The 18,177-nt window shown below is 43.2% G+C and overlaps 1 protein-coding gene across 1 annotated transcript in view; it reads left to right on the top strand.

The window, feature by feature from the left end:
* The window catches only part of TTN (titin), a 238,044-nt gene that overhangs the window by 50,439 nt on the left and 169,428 nt on the right, over nucleotides 1–18,177 (top strand). Inside the window, exons 44-54 of the mRNA XM_079310285.1 lie at nucleotides 3,927–4,205; nucleotides 5,259–5,822; nucleotides 13,802–14,083; nucleotides 14,671–14,949; nucleotides 15,058–15,339; nucleotides 15,820–16,098; nucleotides 16,224–16,511; nucleotides 16,716–16,994; nucleotides 17,093–17,371; nucleotides 17,472–17,750; nucleotides 17,852–18,139. Of these exons, the coding sequence (XP_079166411.1) occupies nucleotides 3,927–4,205; nucleotides 5,259–5,822; nucleotides 13,802–14,083; nucleotides 14,671–14,949; nucleotides 15,058–15,339; nucleotides 15,820–16,098; nucleotides 16,224–16,511; nucleotides 16,716–16,994; nucleotides 17,093–17,371; nucleotides 17,472–17,750; nucleotides 17,852–18,139 (3,378 nt within the window). The remainder of the gene's footprint in view (nucleotides 1–3,926; nucleotides 4,206–5,258; nucleotides 5,823–13,801; nucleotides 14,084–14,670; nucleotides 14,950–15,057; nucleotides 15,340–15,819; nucleotides 16,099–16,223; nucleotides 16,512–16,715; nucleotides 16,995–17,092; nucleotides 17,372–17,471; nucleotides 17,751–17,851; nucleotides 18,140–18,177) is intronic.

The following is an 18,177-nucleotide window of genomic DNA, read 5'->3' on the forward strand; positions in this document are numbered from 1 at the left end:
TTCTTAATCTCTGCTTCTTCTCATTTTTAAACTACTATTGGAACTAAAGTTTTCCAACACATATATCTATAATTCACAAAGGCAAGAAAACAAAAAATCTTAAAAGTCTGTTCTCTTTTTCTCTAATGTTATGGGAATTTTAATATGCCACATCTTGACAGTGAGGAGTTCAAAAGCAGAGATTTAAATCAATTATATTAAATCAAGAGTTTAAACTTGTGGTGTTTGTAATAATGATGCTGTAAATTTAAGGGTCTAATGACAAACTAGGACAAAGTTGGTAAGGTAGAGGTAATCTTTTGGTGTGCTAGACAAAAGATAGAGTTTAAAGAGATGAACTATGCATCAGAAGAAAGGCTAGTGTGCTGAAAAGATTGTGGATTTGTTGGTTGGTTTGGGGAGAGGGGGATTCAATTCTACTTGTGGCATTCTGCTTTTTTTGTTGGTGTTTTAAATTGCATAAGGGTCTTTGCACTATTCTGCTGTACTTGTTTGTACAGGTGGACATACAAATACGTATGACACATTGCACTTTAATCATATCTGTGAAATGCATCAATGTTGCTTGTTACTTTCGCAGTGCACACTGGAGGGATATGCCTAACCCATACTGCGATGTCAGGTTTAAAGACACACCCATCCTGATCAAGATAGGACATTCTTAAGCAACCTGACAGCACAGCATGTTGTTATTCATGTCTTACTCATTTCGCAGGTGTGACAGCAAGGGGACAACAGAGATCTTCTGCTCATTGCTAGCTGCTGCTTAGTATTGAGAAAGCCTCCAGCTATAGAAAAACAGTTGCCCTAACACTGTGTATTGCTATCTGCAAGTGTTCTTCTAAATATTCTAGGAAAACTAAACAGTTTTTTTCCACACAGACATCACTAGGTCTCTTATTGCCTCTTCTGAGGAAGGAAGAAATGAAGGCTGCAGCAGCAGCCTTCAGTTGCCTGATAGAGAAAAAAACACTTGAATTTGAGCCTGAGAAACCGGTTTATTTAAGCAAAGCAAAGATGAAAGTTGAGGAAGAGGGCAAAGCCCCTGTTTTCCTGAAACAGGTCTCAGAGGTTGAGGTCTGGCAGGGAGATGTAGCTAGACTCTCTGTTACGGTTGCTGGCAGCCCCACACCCAAAATCCAGCGGTTTTCCAGGAGCAGGAAGCTAACCCCGAGCGTGGACTGTTCGTTAGTGTTGGCTGGCGGTGAGCAGGGCGGTGAGAGAGCTGCGCGCCGGGCTCCGTGCCCCGTGTGCCTGAGTTCCCGCTGTGCGCACAGCGCGCTGCGGCCCAAGGGCAGCCGGCAGCCCCTGTGCCGCTCCATCGCTCACCGCCCCGGCGGCTCGGGCTCTCGGACTGTGGCGCTGCCAGCAGCAGGACTCTGGGCTCTGCACCTGCAGGGCTCTGAGTGCCCTGGGTGAGGCCTCGTGCTCTGCTGGGCTCCTTGTGCTGCCCGAGGAGCGTGCTGTGTGCGGGTAGAGCCCAGCCTTGCAGCACCCCGCGGTGGCTGAGGACCAGAGCCCCCTTTCCTAACAGGAGGCTGCTGAGGTTCCTGCAATAGAAGAAGCACTCAGTCTTGAGCCCATGAGGGAGCCTCCAACCCTGCTTCAGCCCCAGATGAGCCAGGCAGTGTACATGCTGCCCAGGGAGGATGTCTTGCCTGGCCAGTCACCAACCTGTCTGGCAGCACAGAGTGTTGAAGAGATGCTCACCCAGGTAGCAACAATACAAGAGAGCAGCGGGCTTTTGGCAGAGCCTCTGGAAACCCTCCCTGCTGGCCCCCAGGGCATGGTGCCTGCAGCAGTGATGGAGACACAGCTGCCAGGCTGCCTTGGGACTGTATCTGCACAGATGCTCATGCCCAAAGAGCAAATCATCTTCAAGGCAGCAGAGCAACTGGCTGCTCTGAAGAGAGAGACTTCCCAAACCCTTCTACAGGTGTCAAGCACCACTGAGAGCCATGCCATGGATGATGACCATATTCAGATCTTTGAGGGCTTTTAGATGGCACAAGGTGAGCTGAAGGCTGAACCCAGATTTCTCTCTGAATTGGTCTTCACTGGGGGCCAAGCTGTCCCCTTGGAGAACATCTTTCCTGGAAACAGCAAAGGAGGATTTTGCTGCAACGATACATGAGGCACAGGCTGTGAGATTTCACTTGCTGCTAAAAAAAAAACCAGTCTATGGAGGAAGAGCATGCTGATCAGTGGCAGAGGGCAGAGAGACAACCCCATGAAACCATGTACTCTCAGGAGCTCCTGGCAATCCAAGTCTTCAATGAAGACAGTGAGCTCACTGCTCTGGTTCCCAAGAGCTGCAGCTTAGACTTAAAGTCTCAAATCAGAAATGCTCTAAAAGCTGCAGTGGTAAGTGGGAAAAACCTCTTGTTTTCAGAATGGTTGGCTGAGAAGGAAGATGTTAAAGTACAGGCAATAAACATCACCAAGGAGAGTACACATACCTTGTGCACATATATTGTGACCACAGGAGGATGCACTCCCGTAGAAATCCAAGTCTCCTTGGGAAAAGTCAACATTCAGACAGCTGACCAGACCACAGTCTTGAAGGCAGTTTTTTATTCCTTTCTTTGTGAAGATAAATATCCCCTGACTGGTGAAAAATCCAAAGCATTGCCATTCTCTGTTAGTCCACTTCCTTCAGGAAAATCCTGTGATGAAATCTTTGAGCTGGATCCCCAGCAGGCTGAGAGAACTATGGAGGCAGAAAAATCACTGTAACACCCTTTGTCTGCACAAGTAATCAACACTGTGACTGAGCATGATCAAATCAATGATGTAGGTGCAGCTATAGCCACTGCTGATGTGGTCCTGCAGATGTTCTTACTGAGATACCCACAGAAATACTGAAAAGAAAAGAGAAAAGGGAAGAAAAGTGTGAGGAAGAGGGCAGAGAGGGTCTGGAAACTAGAGCTGGAAAACAAGAGCATGAGCTGGGCAAAGAAAGTTATCCCATCATACACAGCAAACTAGTTAACACTGTTGTGGAGGAAGAGGAGAGTGCTAGGCTGCTGTCTGTCATAACAAATGTCAGAGAGGTGAATTGGTACTTTGAGGGTAAACTGGTCACTTCAGGCAACAAATTCAAGTGTTTGCAAGATCACACATACACACTAGTAATAAGCAAAGTGTGCAGGGAGATTCTCCAAGGACAGCACACCTGTGAGGCACTGAATCAAGCTGGAAAAAGAGCAACAGCAGCAAAACTCACAGTTGTTAAAAGAGGTTGGATTATGGGGATAAAGTAATCTTTTCAATGCACTGCTCTACTAATGAACCTCCCCTACTATGTGTATCTTTGGGCAGAGATATGTAGTAATATATATGTAGTAATACCATCATGCCACTAATCAGAGGGCCCCCTTTCTCTCGGGACTGAGGGTCTCCTTTTACCACATTGCAAGGCCTCTCACTTCCATTACCCCAGTCTTTGGTCAGGAACTTTGTTGTTTTATTGCACTAGCATGGTCAGGACAAAGCTGTACCTCAATTCCAACCATTTCTCCTACTCTTGCCTGAGAAGTGGACCTGCTCTTTTTCTCACTGTTGCACCCTCTCTCACTCCTTAGAGTGATTGCACAAATTCACCACCATTTCTCCTTCACAGCATAATTTCTCACAACTCCAGGATAGGTTACTATATTTTTATATTCTATTGCTATTGTGTATTGCTATTTCACTTTGTTTTTCCAGCATCACCACTGTTTCCTGATGTCATTATGCACTGTAAGACTGTCTGTCTACTGAGTCTAGTACTGCTTTCATTTCTTACAGATATTTTCTTTACAGTCACTTTATGTTAATTGCAAGTTTGTCACCTTTTTGGGTTTTTTCTTTTTCAGTCAGTCAATCACTTAATTCCAGAATGTCAGCAGGCAGGGTTTTGAGTAACTTTCTGCTTCTAATTTCAGTTGCACCAATCCTGAGGAGAAGGCTTGAACCCTTGGAAGTGGCTGTAAATCATGTGGCCAAGTTTACCTGTGAGGTAGAGATGGCTCCCAATGTCAAGTTCCAGTGGTACAAAGCCGGACGAGAGATATACGATGGGGACAAATACTCCATTCACACCTCCAACTACCTCTCCACACTGGAGATCCCGAGGCCTCAAGTTGTTGACTGTGGGGAATATAGCTGTAAGGCTTCCAACCAGCATGGCAGTGTAAGCTCTACAGCTGTTTTAACAGTAACTGGTAAGTACAGGCTTTCAAACATTTTTCCTTTTCCCATAAAATATCTTGGTGCATTGTAACACTTTCATGGCTACACTTGCACATGTTAATGGTAGGGCTCTTGGTTGCCATTATAAGACATAATCCATACCTACCTTTTGGCATCCTGGCAGGTACAAGCATGGAATAGGAATAACTTTTGAGAATGCTGCTTTTAGGTGCTTTCTGTATGAAGAGAAGGGAATCAGTGTGAAAAAATTTCAGAGGAAAAGAAAGGGGGGAGGGGGAAAGAGAGCAGAAGACACAGCATGGGATTGCTTTGAGAATACGTTCTTGAAGAAAGTTTATTTAACTTCCAAACTGCAAGAAACACTTTTAAATCTGATTTCTTGGTGTAATAGTCACTGTGTGATTATTCTAGCACCCTAAATTTATCCTGCAACTATACTTGCGACGCAGGTTGTGCAGATCTGCATACCTGAGCATCTTTGTGCCGTGGCCAAAGGGGAACTCTGTGACCGGGGAAATAGATCTTCTTAAACAAAACAAGGTTTAAAAGGGTTCAATTTGCAAACTTTTTGTCTGTTGAGAGCTATACAGCAAAAGAAAATCCCCACCATCTTTTGGGTGTTTCTTGCATGGTGACTTTTTTTACTCTGACTTTTCTCTTTCTGGGAGGAGTCCTTATGTGATCTTTGCTAAGTGCTAGGTGCTAGAGACTAGAAAAATGTGCATGAACAGTGAAATGCGTGTAAACTTGCTCATCTTGAGAGAACGCTGTGCAAACATCTCAGTCTTGGGGGAGGAATTTCTGGCTTTTTGTTTGTTTTCCTTTAATTTGTATATTGCTCCAGAGATTCAAAATGCCTTCAAGTTCTGGAGCAAATCATAGACTGAAAAAGTACAAAACCAAAGCCCAAAATTTATCATCTTTAACACCTCTTATCTCCTTCACTGCTGTTTTCTTTTGTTTAAGAGTGTCCAGTGACAAGCTGGCCTCTCTTGCTCTCTGTCCCTGGCGAATGTGGGTCTGTTTCTCACCTCTTGATAACATTGAACCCCTTTGTTTTGCAGAGGCATTTCCACCAACATTTCTTACCAGACCTGAACCTATCACTACTTTTGTTGGCAAAAGTGCCAAGTTCCTGTGTACTGTTTCGGGTACTCCAGTCATCGACATCACCTGGCAGAAAGATGGAACAACTATTTCACCTTCAGACCACCATAAGATCTCCAAAGTGGAAAACAAACATGTTTTAGAAATTTCCCTTCTTACCGCTAGTGACAGAGGGGTTTACACTTGCAAAGCTTCCAACAAGTTTGGGGCTGATATTTGCCAGACTGAAATGGTCATTATAGACAAGCCCCACTTCATTAAAGATTTGCAGTCAGTACAGTCAGCAGTTAATAAAAAAATACGCCTTGAATGTCAGGTAGATGAAGACAGGAAAGTAACTGTAGGGTGGACAAAGGATGGAAACAAAATCCCTCCAGGCAAGGATTATAAGATTTACTTTGAAGACAAAATAGCCTCACTTGAGATTCCTCTGGCTAAGCTCAAGGACTCAGGCCACTATGTGTGTACTGCTTCAAATGAGGCAGGAAGCAGCTCCTCTTCTGCCAGCGTCACAGTCAGAGGTAAGATAGCTCTATGCCCCCTTTACCTTTTGTCTTCTTGGTTCCCCGTTTCTTCTTTCACAGGTGAAAGACTTCTTTGGGCTGAAATTATACTGTGAATTCATATCAGACCTGCCACTTGGTCCGTTCCACATGAAGTCTTTTCCCCTGCTGCCTTACGGTGCACCATGTGTTACTTCAATATTTCTTTCACCGGAGAAAATCAAGAATTGCACCTGCCTGCAGGGGAGAGATGGATGAAGAGGGAAGGCAAAACCACAGAAGCTGCAGCTCAGCAAAGATTATGCTGATCTCTTGTGAAGTTGTATTTTGCTCTTGCTCTGGGAAGCAATCTTTCAAAGCTTTGTATTTCAGCTTTTTTTCTTCTCCCTTTTCCTTTTTCCTTTCCGCCCTCTTTCCTCTTCCCTGTCTTCCCTTTTTTACCATCTCCTCCTCTCTCTTCCCTTTTCTTCCCATTTTCAGAACCACCATCCTTTGTGAAGAAGGTCGATCCATCTTATTTATTGACCCCAGGCGACTCTGCACGCCTTCAATGCAAAATCAAAGGGTCCCCTGAAATCCAGGTTACTTGGTTCAAGAACAATAAGGAAATCCATGAAAGTAACACGCACAGGATGTCCTTTGTCAATTCTGTGGCTGTGTTAGATATTTTGGAAATGAAAGTCGATGACTCTGGGACCTACTCATGTGAAGCTGTCAACGAGGTTGGAAGTGACAGTTGCACCAGTGAAGTGGTTGTCAAAGGTCTGTCCTTCTTGCTGCTGCCAGTCACATTCTTGAGAAAAACCTGTCTTCCTTTTTTTTTTTTTTCTTTTTTTTTTCTTTTTGGTGCAGTTGACTAATTCTTTCTTACTGCTTTTATAGAGCCTCCATCTTTCATCCGAACACTTGAACCTGCAGAGCTAGTGAAGGGAACAAACCCCATTCTTCAGTGTGAGGTTGCTGGCACTGGACCCTTTGAGATTAGCTGGTACAAAGACAAGAAGCAGATTCGCAGTAGTAAAAAATACAGGTTGACCTCTCAGAAGGCTGTTATTTCTTTGGAGGTGTCCTCATTTAATAGTGCAGATGTCGGTGAATACGAGTGTGTGATAGCGAATGAAGTCGGGAAGTGCATGTGCAGTGCCACATACATCTTGAAAGGTCAGTGGGAGAGAGGAAACTCCTCTTACTGAAGGGATTGGCAAAAACCTCTTATTTCATAATATGTCTTTTCTTTGGATTTGTGGGAGGCTGGGGAGACTGGGGAAAAAGAGTATCTTCTTCTCTTAAAATTCTGTGTGTGTCTTGAGTCTTATCTGGCATCAAACCTGTGACTTTGAAGAACATTGAGATTAATGGGCCATTAGCTCCCGGCTGGAGAAGGTAGTTCTCCAACTTGCCTGCTCTTTTGCTGAGTTGTGACATGCACTGCACACACTGTCTTACAAAACTGTCTTTAAGTACCAGATCTTATGTGGTGATATAATAGTAGATGAGTATTTTTTTCTTGTCTCTCTTCTTTGAACTAGAACCACCGTCTTTTGTTAAGAAAATTGAAAATGTGACAGCTCTGGCTGGAGATAGTGTTACATTACAGGCCGTGGTGAAAGGGTCAGAGCCTATTTCTGTGACATGGATGAAGGGCAAAGACATTATTAAAGATGATAACAATGTGAGAGTGACATTTGATCATGGTCTAGCAACACTGCAAATTACTGGAGTCCAGCTGAGCTCTGGTGGCAAGTACACCTGCGTGGCCGAGAATGATGCAGGAAGTCAGTCCTGCTTTGGTGAACTAGCAGTGAAAGGTCAGTGGAGAAGTGCTGTGATCCCCGCAGTCTCCCACCTGAGAGAAGAAATTTCCTTTTGTCCTTAACACCAGTTGTTTAATTCTGTTGTAGAGCCTGCCAAAATAATTGAAAAAGCTGAAATGATCCAGGTTACAGCTGGGGAACCAGCTATTTTGGAGTACACTGTCACAGGCACTCCAGAGCTAAAAACCAAATGGTTCAAAGATGGAAAGCCACTACCTGCCAGCAAAAAATATAGGATCAGCTTCAAAAATAACATTGCACAGCTCAAGTTTTATGCCACTGAAATGCAGGACAGTGGTGAATACACCTTTGAGATATCCAATGATGTGGGAATCAGCTCTTGTACTACCAGCTTCACTGTGCTAGGTTGGTACTGCCTCTTTGCAAAGAGGCCTGTTGCTCTGCTCTGTGCCCAACAGAGCCAGAAGCAGAACAGCACTCCTGTTTTGCTCATGTGTTCCTTTCTGTCATTTTTTTCACTCTCAACAGATCGCACTCTCCCTCCCTTCTTTACTAAGCCACTGAAGAATGTTGACAGCATCATTAGTGCCTCGTGCCGCCTGGACTGCAAAATTTCAGGCTCTCTTCCAATGACTGTCTCATGGTTTAAGCAGGATACTGAGATCACTTCAAGTGCCAAGTACACAGTACACTTTGCAGAAGGCTCAGCATCTTTGGAAATAAAACACCTAGATGCCAGTGACGCTGGGGTCTACATTTGCAGAGCCACAAACTCTGCTGGTAGCAAAGAGAGCAGTAGCACTTTGTTTATAAAAGGTTTGGCAATTTGTTTCACTTTTCTTGGAATTTTGCTTACCTTGTCATAATACTTTTCTTTCCCAAAATACAAGCCTTCTCTTACTCTTGACAATTTTTTCCTTTCAACGCAATCCAGAGCCACCCAGCTTCACTGTAAAACCAGAGTCTCAAGATGTATTGCCTGCATCAACTGTACATTTCAAAGGAATGTTTAAAGGCACAACACCACTGACAGTGAAATGGTTTAAAGGTGATACTGAGCTGGTGACAGGAGGAGCCTGCTACATTATGACAGAAGCATTAGCAAGTTACTTGGAGCTTTATGCAGTCAAACCAACTGACTCTGGAAAATACACCTGCAAAGTCTCCAATGTAGCTGGTTCAGTAACATGCAGTGCAAACTTATTTGTGAAAGGTTTGCGTTCTTACTCTTATTTCAAATTCTAGCTGCTGGACACAGCAGCACTCTTTCCCATGTTCTTTGTCCTGAACGCTCTTCTTAAATCCACAGAACCTGCTGCCTTCAAGGAGAAGCTAGAGCCGGCTCATCTGGTAAAGAAAGGTGGATATGCTGAGCTGACCTGTGAAGTCACTGGTACTCCTGAGATTAAAATCACATGGTTTAAGGACGATAGAGAGCTAAAGGAGAGTGACAAATACAGGATATCTTTTACCAAATCTTTGGCAATACTCCACATTTCAGAGGTTGATACTGAAGACAGTGGGGAATACATTTGCGAAGCCAAAAATGACGCTGGAAAAGATATCTGCAGTAGTGTTGTTACAGTCAAAGGTGTGTGTGATATCCAGCCACACAGTTTGTATCTTTAAACTCAGTACAATGGTACCGGCTTCAAAAGTATGATTAATGCAAATTGCACTTTCTTTTTTTGCACTGTAGAGTCACCTTATTTTAGCAAGGAGTTTCAATCCATGGAAGTCTTGAAGGATTCTGATGTGGTTTTGGAGTGTGAGGTGCTTGGCACACCTCCCTTTGAAGTGTTTTGGGTGAAAGATGATAAACCCGTGCGGAGCAGTAAGAAGCACAGAATAAGCATTGAGAAATCTTTGATTAGCCTCCATGTGTTCAGGTGTGATGCTTCTGATGTTGGCGAGTATCAGTGTAGAGTAACAAACGATGTTGGGAGCTGCCTCTGCCGCTCAGAGGTCACCCTGAAAGGTTAGTGCAAGATGCAGAACACCACTAGCATGCCCTTAACTCAGTGTGGTTTCCATGCCACACTGTTACAGACCAGACTTGTACTTACAAAGTCACTTTCTTCCTGCCAGAGCCTCCGCAGTTTCTGAAGAAGATAGAAAATATTAGCTCCCTTCGAGGGGGAACAGTTGTGTTTCAGGCTGCTATTAAAGGTACCTTGCCCATCACTGTGTCCTGGTTGAAAGACAATGATGAAGTGATTGAAGACAACAATATCAAAATGACCTTTGTGAACAATGTTGCCACTCTTATGGTGAGATCTATTGAGCTGAAACATGATGGGAAATATTTCTGTCAGGCTAAAAACGAGGCAGGAATTCAGAGGTGTTCTGCTCTGCTGACTGTCAAAGGTTGGTCTTATCCTGAGGGCTGGCAATGATCTGAGATAGTTCCCTTGCGATTTTTGGCAGATGCACTTAACACTCTATCTCCTTGTTTACAACAGAACCTGCTACAGTTGTGGACAAGGCTGTGTCAATAGATGTGACTGAGGGAGACCCAGCAACCTTGCAGTGCAAATTTTCAGGAACAAAACCTATTACAGCCAAATGGTTCAAAGACGGCAAGGAACTGACATTGGGCCCAAAATATAAGATCAGTGTTACAGATACCGTCTCGGTCTTAAAGGTGCTTTATGCAGACAAGAAAGATAGTGGAGAATACATCTTTGAGGTTCAAAATGACGTTGGGAGCAGTAGCTGTTCTGCCAGTATTAATGTCCTAGGTGTGTATGGGCTCTCTCTTATAATCACTTTTGGATATAAAATCAGTTCTCCTGAGCTGACATCTCCCACAATCATGGTTGAATTTTATATTTTGTCTTTTTACTCTGTCTTGGTTAGATCTCATTATTCCACCTAAATTCACCAAAAAACTCAAGAAAATGGACAGCATTAAGGGGTCTTTTGTCCACCTGGAGTGCATAGTGTCTGGTTCGCATCCTATAAGTATCCAGTGGTACAAGGATGGCCAAGAAATAACAGCAAGTGAAAAGCACAAATACTCTTTTCATGACAATACTGCATTTCTGGAAATAAATAAACTGGAAGGCACAGACAGTGGCTCTTACACTTGTGAAGCAACAAATAAAGCAGGAAGCAACCAATGCAGCGGGTTCCTAACAGTCAAAGGTTTGAGTTCCTACTTTGTCTTGTGTTAGGTCTCTCATTTATAATTTTAGATTTCTCCATCTCAGAGTAATCCCCTTTCTTCCTTTTTGCGTGTTATAGAACCGCCATATTTTGTGGAAAAACCCCAATCTCAAGAGGTTGTGCCCAATGCTAGGGTTCAGTTCAAAGCGCTGGTGAAAGGGTCTACTCCTCTGCAGATAAAGTGGTTTAAAGACAGCCAGGAGCTCCTGTCTGGAGCCAGTCGATCTGTCTGGAAGGACGACACTTCTAGTGTTCTGGAGCTCTTCTCAGCTAGGACATCTGACTCTGGGAACTACACTTGTCAGATAAGCAATGATGTGGGCACTGCAACCTGCAAAGCAACTCTGTTTGTAAAAGGTGTGCAACCCAATCTTCTGGTTTTGGATTTTTGGTTTTGATTTTTCTGGGCAGTTTTGATGGGAGGGGGAGAAAGCCTTTTAGCCTTTTTGTTTTTCTTTAAATTCTGGGGTTTTTCATTCCTACCTTGAATATTATAAAACCTCAACTTCTCTGTCCATCTTCTAGAGCCCCCCAGATTTATTCAGATGCCAACTTCTGTAGTAGCACTGCGTGAAGGACAGTCCACCACTTTTGAGTGCCAGGTAGTAGGCACACCAGAGATCCACATTACATGGTACCTGGATGGGAATGAAGTGACTGACCAAGCGAAATACAGCATCTCCTTCATAGATGGTTTAGCCACTTTGAGAGTCACTCAAGCCAGAGTGGCAGATAGTGGGATTTATGTTTGTGAAGCCCACAATGATGCAGGTAGTGAGAGCTGCAGCGTCGAGCTGAAAGTGAAAGGTTGGTTTTGAACATCTTGTCATCTCTGTCACAAATCTGGGGTGAGGAAGTAGGAGGTACTTCCTCTCTCCTCAAAACTATTTAAGGTTACTATCTACTTTCCCTTAATTCTTCTTTATAGAGCCTCCAACCTTTGTTCGGGAGTTGCGTCCCACCGAGGTAGTAAAGGGTTCAGAGGCCACACTAGAGTGTGAGGTGACTGGTACCCCTCCATTTGAGGTGAAGTGGCTGAAGAACAATAAGGAGATGTTCAGCAGCAAGAAATACGCCATCTCCACCAAAGAATCAGTATTTACTCTTAATGTGACTAACTGTGACGTCTCAGATGTTGGTGAATATCAATGTATTATATCAAATGAAGGTGGGAGCTGTTCTTGCAGCACAAGACTCCGCTTGAAAGGTCAGTCCTCTAGGAAGCACACCTCAAACATTATATGCCCCAGCTAAAGTGTAGCAACTGGGATTACTTTATATGATCTTTTTTTCTTCTCTTCCCTTTCCATGACTTCTCTTCCAAACAACAAACAAAACTCACGCCACAGAGCCACCATCCTTTGTCAAGAAGCTGGAGAATGTCACCAGCATTTTGAAAGGCGATGCATTCTTTCAGTGCGTCGTAGCAGGTGCTCAACCCCTATCTGTGTCATGGATAAAAGATGAGAAAATAATAGAAGATGATGAGCACCACCATATTACCTTTGAGAAAGGCGTGGCAACGCTGAAGCTCGCTAATGTTGACCTCAGCCACAGAGGGAGATATACCTGTCAGGCAAAGAATGAATCTGGCGTGGAAAAGTGCTTTGCTTTGCTTTTTGTACAAGGTGTGTACAAGGTGTGACCTTGATGAGTACTTGGAAAGTCGGTTCCCTATCTATGTAGATAACTGATGTAATTTTTATACTCTTTGTATCTCAGAGCCTGCACAGATCGTAGAAAAGGCTAAATCCCTTAAAGTCACTGAAAAAGACCCTGTGACTTTGGAGTGTACTGTGGCTGGGACACCAGAGCTCCGAATAAGATGGTACAAAGATGGCAAGCAGCTCCTGCCCAGTAGATACTACACAATGAGCTTTGAAAACAATGTGGCCAGTTTCAGGATTGAACCTGTATCAAAGGAGGATAGTGGTACATACAGTTTTAAGGTTGAAAATGACTTCGGAAGTAGCACCTGTGAAGCTGTTCTGACTGTGCTAGGTTTGTATTGCCCATGCATCAGGGAGGGAATGAAAAATAATCTCCGTGAAAGATAAGCAAGAAGTTAACCAGTGTTTTTGCTATTTTTTGTGTTGGGCAGATCAATCAATTCCTCCTGTATTTATCAAAAAGCTAACCAAAAAGGATACCATTCTGGGATCTTCTATCCAAATGGAGTGCAAAGCCTCTGGGTCACTCCCCATGGTTGCAAAATGGTTTAAGGATGGAAAAGAGATAACTGACAGTGCAAAATATAGAAGCCTGTGCCATGAGAACACCATGTCACTCGAGATTGCTAACCTAGAGCTGGCAGACAGTGCAAATTACACATGCAGTGTCTCTAATGTTGCTGGAAACGATTCTTGCAGTGCTGTCCTGACTGTGAAAGGTTTGAAACTCTTTTACTGCTTCTTATCTATGATAAATGCTGGGAAAAATACCTTAAATCTTATGCTAACATAACACTCTTATATATCTTAATACTTGCCGAAATCTTGGTCTCCATGCTTGCATCACTAATTTTCTTAATTCTTAGACATGTAACTCTGTCTTTTTCTTAAAAACTGCAGAGCCACCAAGCTTCTTAGTAAAACCTGAAAGTCAGCAAGCCATACCAGATTCCACAGTGGAGTTTAAGGCCACACTGAAAGGAACACCACCTTTTACAGTAAAGTGGTTCAAAGAAGACTTAGAACTTGTATCTGGTCCAACTTGTTTCATTGGGATTGAAGGTTCAACTGGGTTCTTAACCCTCTATTCAGTGGATTCTTCTAGGAGTGGGCACTACACTTGCCACGTTTCAAATGACGTTGGCAGTGACTCTTGCACTACTACACTGATGGTAACAGGTGTGCCCTCTTTCTTGTTGTGTTGTTATCTTTTTGTCTCCTTCTTCTCTTTCCTTTTTGTCAAGCCCACCTTGGTGATCTTTGATACACTGCCAAGTGAATTCCCTACCCTGTGTTTGCAACCCACTGTTTGACTCTTTTCCCACCTATTTTCTCTCCAGCATTAATTCAGACAATCCTGACCCCACTTTTTCTGGTTTTTTAGAACCCCCCAAGTTTGCTAAGAAGCTAGAGGCAGCCAAAGTAGTCAAGCAGGGTGACTCAGCCCGGCTTGAGTGCAAAGTAAGTGGATCTCCAGAGATGAAAGTAGTATGGTTCAGAAATGACCATGAAATTGTTGCCAGTGAAAAATTCCGGACATCATTCATTGACTCTGTGGCCGTGCTTGAAATGAATCATCTCAGTACTGACGAGAGTGGTGACTACATCTGTGAAGCTCACAACCCTGCCGGCAAGGCCAGCTGCAGCACCAAAGTCACAGTGAAAGGTTAGCTATCCTCTTGTCCTCCAACTGCATCCCATTTCTCCCCGGTGGTCATATCCCTTAGAAATACACAGGAACATGAAGTTAATTTATTTCAGGACTGCCCTGTTCTTCATGCCATGTTTATTTCTTGACGCCCCCTCATCTTCTCTGCTCATGTCTAAACAAGAGAGGTGATGCAGATGAGTCCTAAGCTAGTTTTTCCCCAATGCTATATTTTTTAATATCCAAGACAGTTTGTAGTGAGAATTGCTATATCAAGGAGCTAAAATACAAGAGAAAGAGCAGACACAAACTGACTAGTGTAATTTTTACACCCTGTATGGGAGATAACTACCAGCTAAACGAGACCTGTACCCTCTCTGCCAAAGGTCACCCCTCTTTTTACCTTTTCTGAAGGGGAGCTTAGGGCTCTTAATGCTCACCTTTGTGCAGGCTCATTTCATATTGTACCCAGAAAATGAGGGAAGTCTTGCACATCCTGTAGATGTTCTCAGCAGTCCTGTTTTCCAGAAGCTGGTATCTGCAGACTCTTTGTCAATTAAAGAGCTTCAGGCTACTTTCTAAATGTTCCTTTCTTCCCTTGTTAGAACCTCCCGTCTTTAGCAGAAAGCCTTCTCCAGTAGACATTGTAAAAGGATCTGAGGTTAGCCTGGAATGTGAGATTTCAGGAACACCTCCATTTGATGTTGCCTGGTACAAAGACAGGAGACAAATTCGCAGTAGTAAGAAGTACAAGGTCACAGCCAAAAACTACCACACGAGCGTTCGCATTCTTAATGTCGAAGCTGCAGATGTCGGCGAATATCAGTGCAAAGCACAGAACGACGTAGGAAGTGACACCTGTATTTGCACTGTGAAACTGAAAGGTAAAGTACTGGTACATGCTTCTTCTGCAGTGCTCCCAAGGGCGCTGCACTGCTCTTCTTTGCAGAAACACTGTGAGTATTTACTATAACTGCGTGTTTCTTCTTCAGAACCACCAAAATTCTTGACTAAAATAAACAGCGTGACTGTTGTAGTTGGTGAACCAGTAGAGTTACAAGCAAGAGTGGAGGGCTCCCAGCCAATTTCTGTGCAGTGGCTTAAAGACAAAGAGGAAGTTATCAGAGAAAGTGAGAACACGAAGATCACATTTATGGAAAATATTGCAACTTTGCAGTTTGTGCGCACAGAGACAAGCAGTGCTGGAAAATACACCTGTCAGATCAGAAATGATGCTGGAAGCCGTGAATGTATGGCTACCATAACTATTCTAGGTGGGTAAAAAGCACAAATCCATGGAAGTTTCTTTTTAAAGTTAGAAACTTGGCTATTTAGTATCAGCTGTATACAAACAAAATAGAGAATTCTTCTCTCCCCATCAAGCAGGAGTCAGGTTCCATGTTTCCAGTTGTCCAGCAATAGGGTTGAAAGGCACCACTCCATATTTATTTCATTTCCTGCTCATGCCTGTTCAGAGAGGGAGATTAAATTATTCTATATTTTAAATGAAAATATGCTTTAAAATTATTTTAAATATTTTAAAATGTTTTTACCTGATTTTGGAAAGCATCTGAAATTGCAGTTTGGCATAATAGAAAGGATGGAAAAGCAGCTGTAAAAAACTCCACACCCCAACAAATCAAAATTTCCTTAGTGTCAAATGTGTAAACCCCATCTCATAATACTATAATACTTACAGATAATACTAATCAAACCCTGTTTTAACCATACACGTTACCCATGTTTCCTTCCAGAGCCTGCAGTCATTACAGAGAAAGCAGAGCCAATGAAAGTTACAATAGGAGATGCCTGTACTTTGGAATGCAAAGTAGCAGGCACACCACAGCTTTCCACTGGGTGGTTCAAGGATGGCAAAGAACTGACCAGCAGCCAAAAATACAGGATCACTTTCGTCAATAATGTATCTACACTTAAAATTATGGATGCAGAAAAGGAAGATGGTGGATTGTACACTTTTGCTGTGCAAAATGACGTGGGGAAAAGCAGTTGTACAGCATCAGTTGATGTATTAGGTTGGTTGGGTATCTTGTCTTCTACCTTTTATAAAAACTTTTGTTCAGCCATATTCTCTGTCCTTTCTTCCATTCCTTCATTAATTTTCTCTCTAACCATGGATTTATTATGTTTTCTTATGCAGACCGAATCATTCCTCCTTCTTTCACAAGAAAACTAAAGGAAACCCCTTGTGTTCTGGGTTCCTCAGCACTGCTGGAATGTAAAGTGTCAGGTTCACCTCCTATTTCTGTTGCCTGGTTCCAAAATGGAGTTAAGCTAGTCAGTGGAGAAAAACATCAAATGTCCTTTTCAGATAACCTATGTGTTTTAGAAGTTAATTCACTGAGCCACTCAGATACTGGCACTTACACCTGCAAAGCTACCAACACAGCTGGCTCAGATGAATGCAGCGCTGTATTGACTGTGCAAGGTGGGTATATGGTGGTCAGGGAGCTCACTGAGCTACTCTTTTCTCTTTCTCTCTTCAAATTATCTGCAGTCTTTTGTAAATATTCTTGGGGGAATTATTGACAGAAAAATAAAGATTTTGCTCTTTATCTTCAGTCGGTGTGTGGAAATACCAGAGCTATGTTGAAGCAATTTGTCTTATCTCTCTTTTCTTTTGTTTATTTAGAGCCACCTTCTTTTGAGAGGACCCCAGAGCCTCTGGATGTATTGCCAGGCACAAGCATCACTTTCACATGTGTTGTCAGAGGAACCCCTCCTTTTAAGGTTAACTGGTTTAGAGGGGCCAATGAACTTGTGCCAGGGGACAAATGCAATATCTACTTAGAGGAGTCCGTTGTGGAGCTTGAGTTATTTGATGTAACTCCTCCCCAAAGCGGAGAGTACACTTGTCTAGTGACTAATGATGCTGGCAGGGCAAATTGTACAACACACCTTACAGTAAAAGGTTTGTAAAGATGATGTCTCTTCATTTACCTTAAATTATTGCTTCCTTCTCTCCTTTTGGCACGTGGTGCTCAACATTTGTGACTTACCTTTTGTTAGAGCCAGCTGTCTTTGTGAAGAAACTGAGTGATCAGTATGTGGAGCCTGGCAAGCCCATCATCCTAGAGGGCACTTACACAGGCAGCCTGCCCATCTCTGTGACATGGAAGAAGAATGGCCACACCATCACACAATCTCAGAAGTGTAGCATCACCACCACAGAGAAATCCTGCATCCTGGAAATACTTGATAGCACCAAAGAAGATGCAGGAGAATACACTTGCCATCTAGAAAATGAGGCAGGAAGAGATGTTTGTGAGGCTGTAGTCTCTACCCTAGGTGTGTGCTCCCATTGCTTCTTTTCCTTGCCTTTTTTCAAGTGTATGATTTTCAAAACCTGGCACACAATAAGCCTGACTAATTGCTTCTCTTTTTTTAGAACCTCCCTACTTTGTTACACACTTGGAACCTCTTGAGGTGTCAGTTGGGTCTTACACAACATTGCAATGCCACGTTGCTGGAACACCTGAAATTACTGTATCTTGGTACAAAGGTGATACAAAACTCAGGTCTACTCCTGAGTATAAAGTGTTCTTTAAAGACAATGTTGCTACACTTATTTTCAACAAAGTGGCTAGCAACGACAGTGGAGAATATATCTGCAAGGCAGAAAACAGTGTAGGAACTGCGTCTACAAAGGCTCTCTTAACAGTCCAAGGTGATGATTTTATATTAACTTGCTAAATTGCTTTTTCTCTTTCAAAATTATAAAAAAGTTGCTTCCTAGAATGTATTTATCCTTTACTTGCTTTTTTCCAGAACGCAAACAACCACCTTCCTTTGCAAGGAAATTAAAGGACATCGAGCACCCTGCTGGTTTGCCCCTTAAGCTTATGTGTCGGCTCAATGGCTCAGAGCCCATTACTGTCACTTGGCACAAAGATGGTGTGCTGCTCAAGGATGACCACAATGTGCACACATCCTTTGTAGATAACGTTGCAGTGCTGCAACTGGTGCGAACTGAGATGAATCACACTGGGCAGTACTCCTGCACAGCCACCAATTCTGTGGGCACTGCCACCTCAAGTGCTCGGCTCACAGTGGCAGGTGTGTTGGCTTATAAGACTTTTACTTGGATCACAGGC

This window comes from Erithacus rubecula (assembly GCF_903797595.1).
Source record: "Erithacus rubecula genome assembly, chromosome: 8".
In the NCBI taxonomy this organism is placed as follows: Eukaryota; Metazoa; Chordata; class Aves; order Passeriformes; family Muscicapidae; genus Erithacus; species Erithacus rubecula.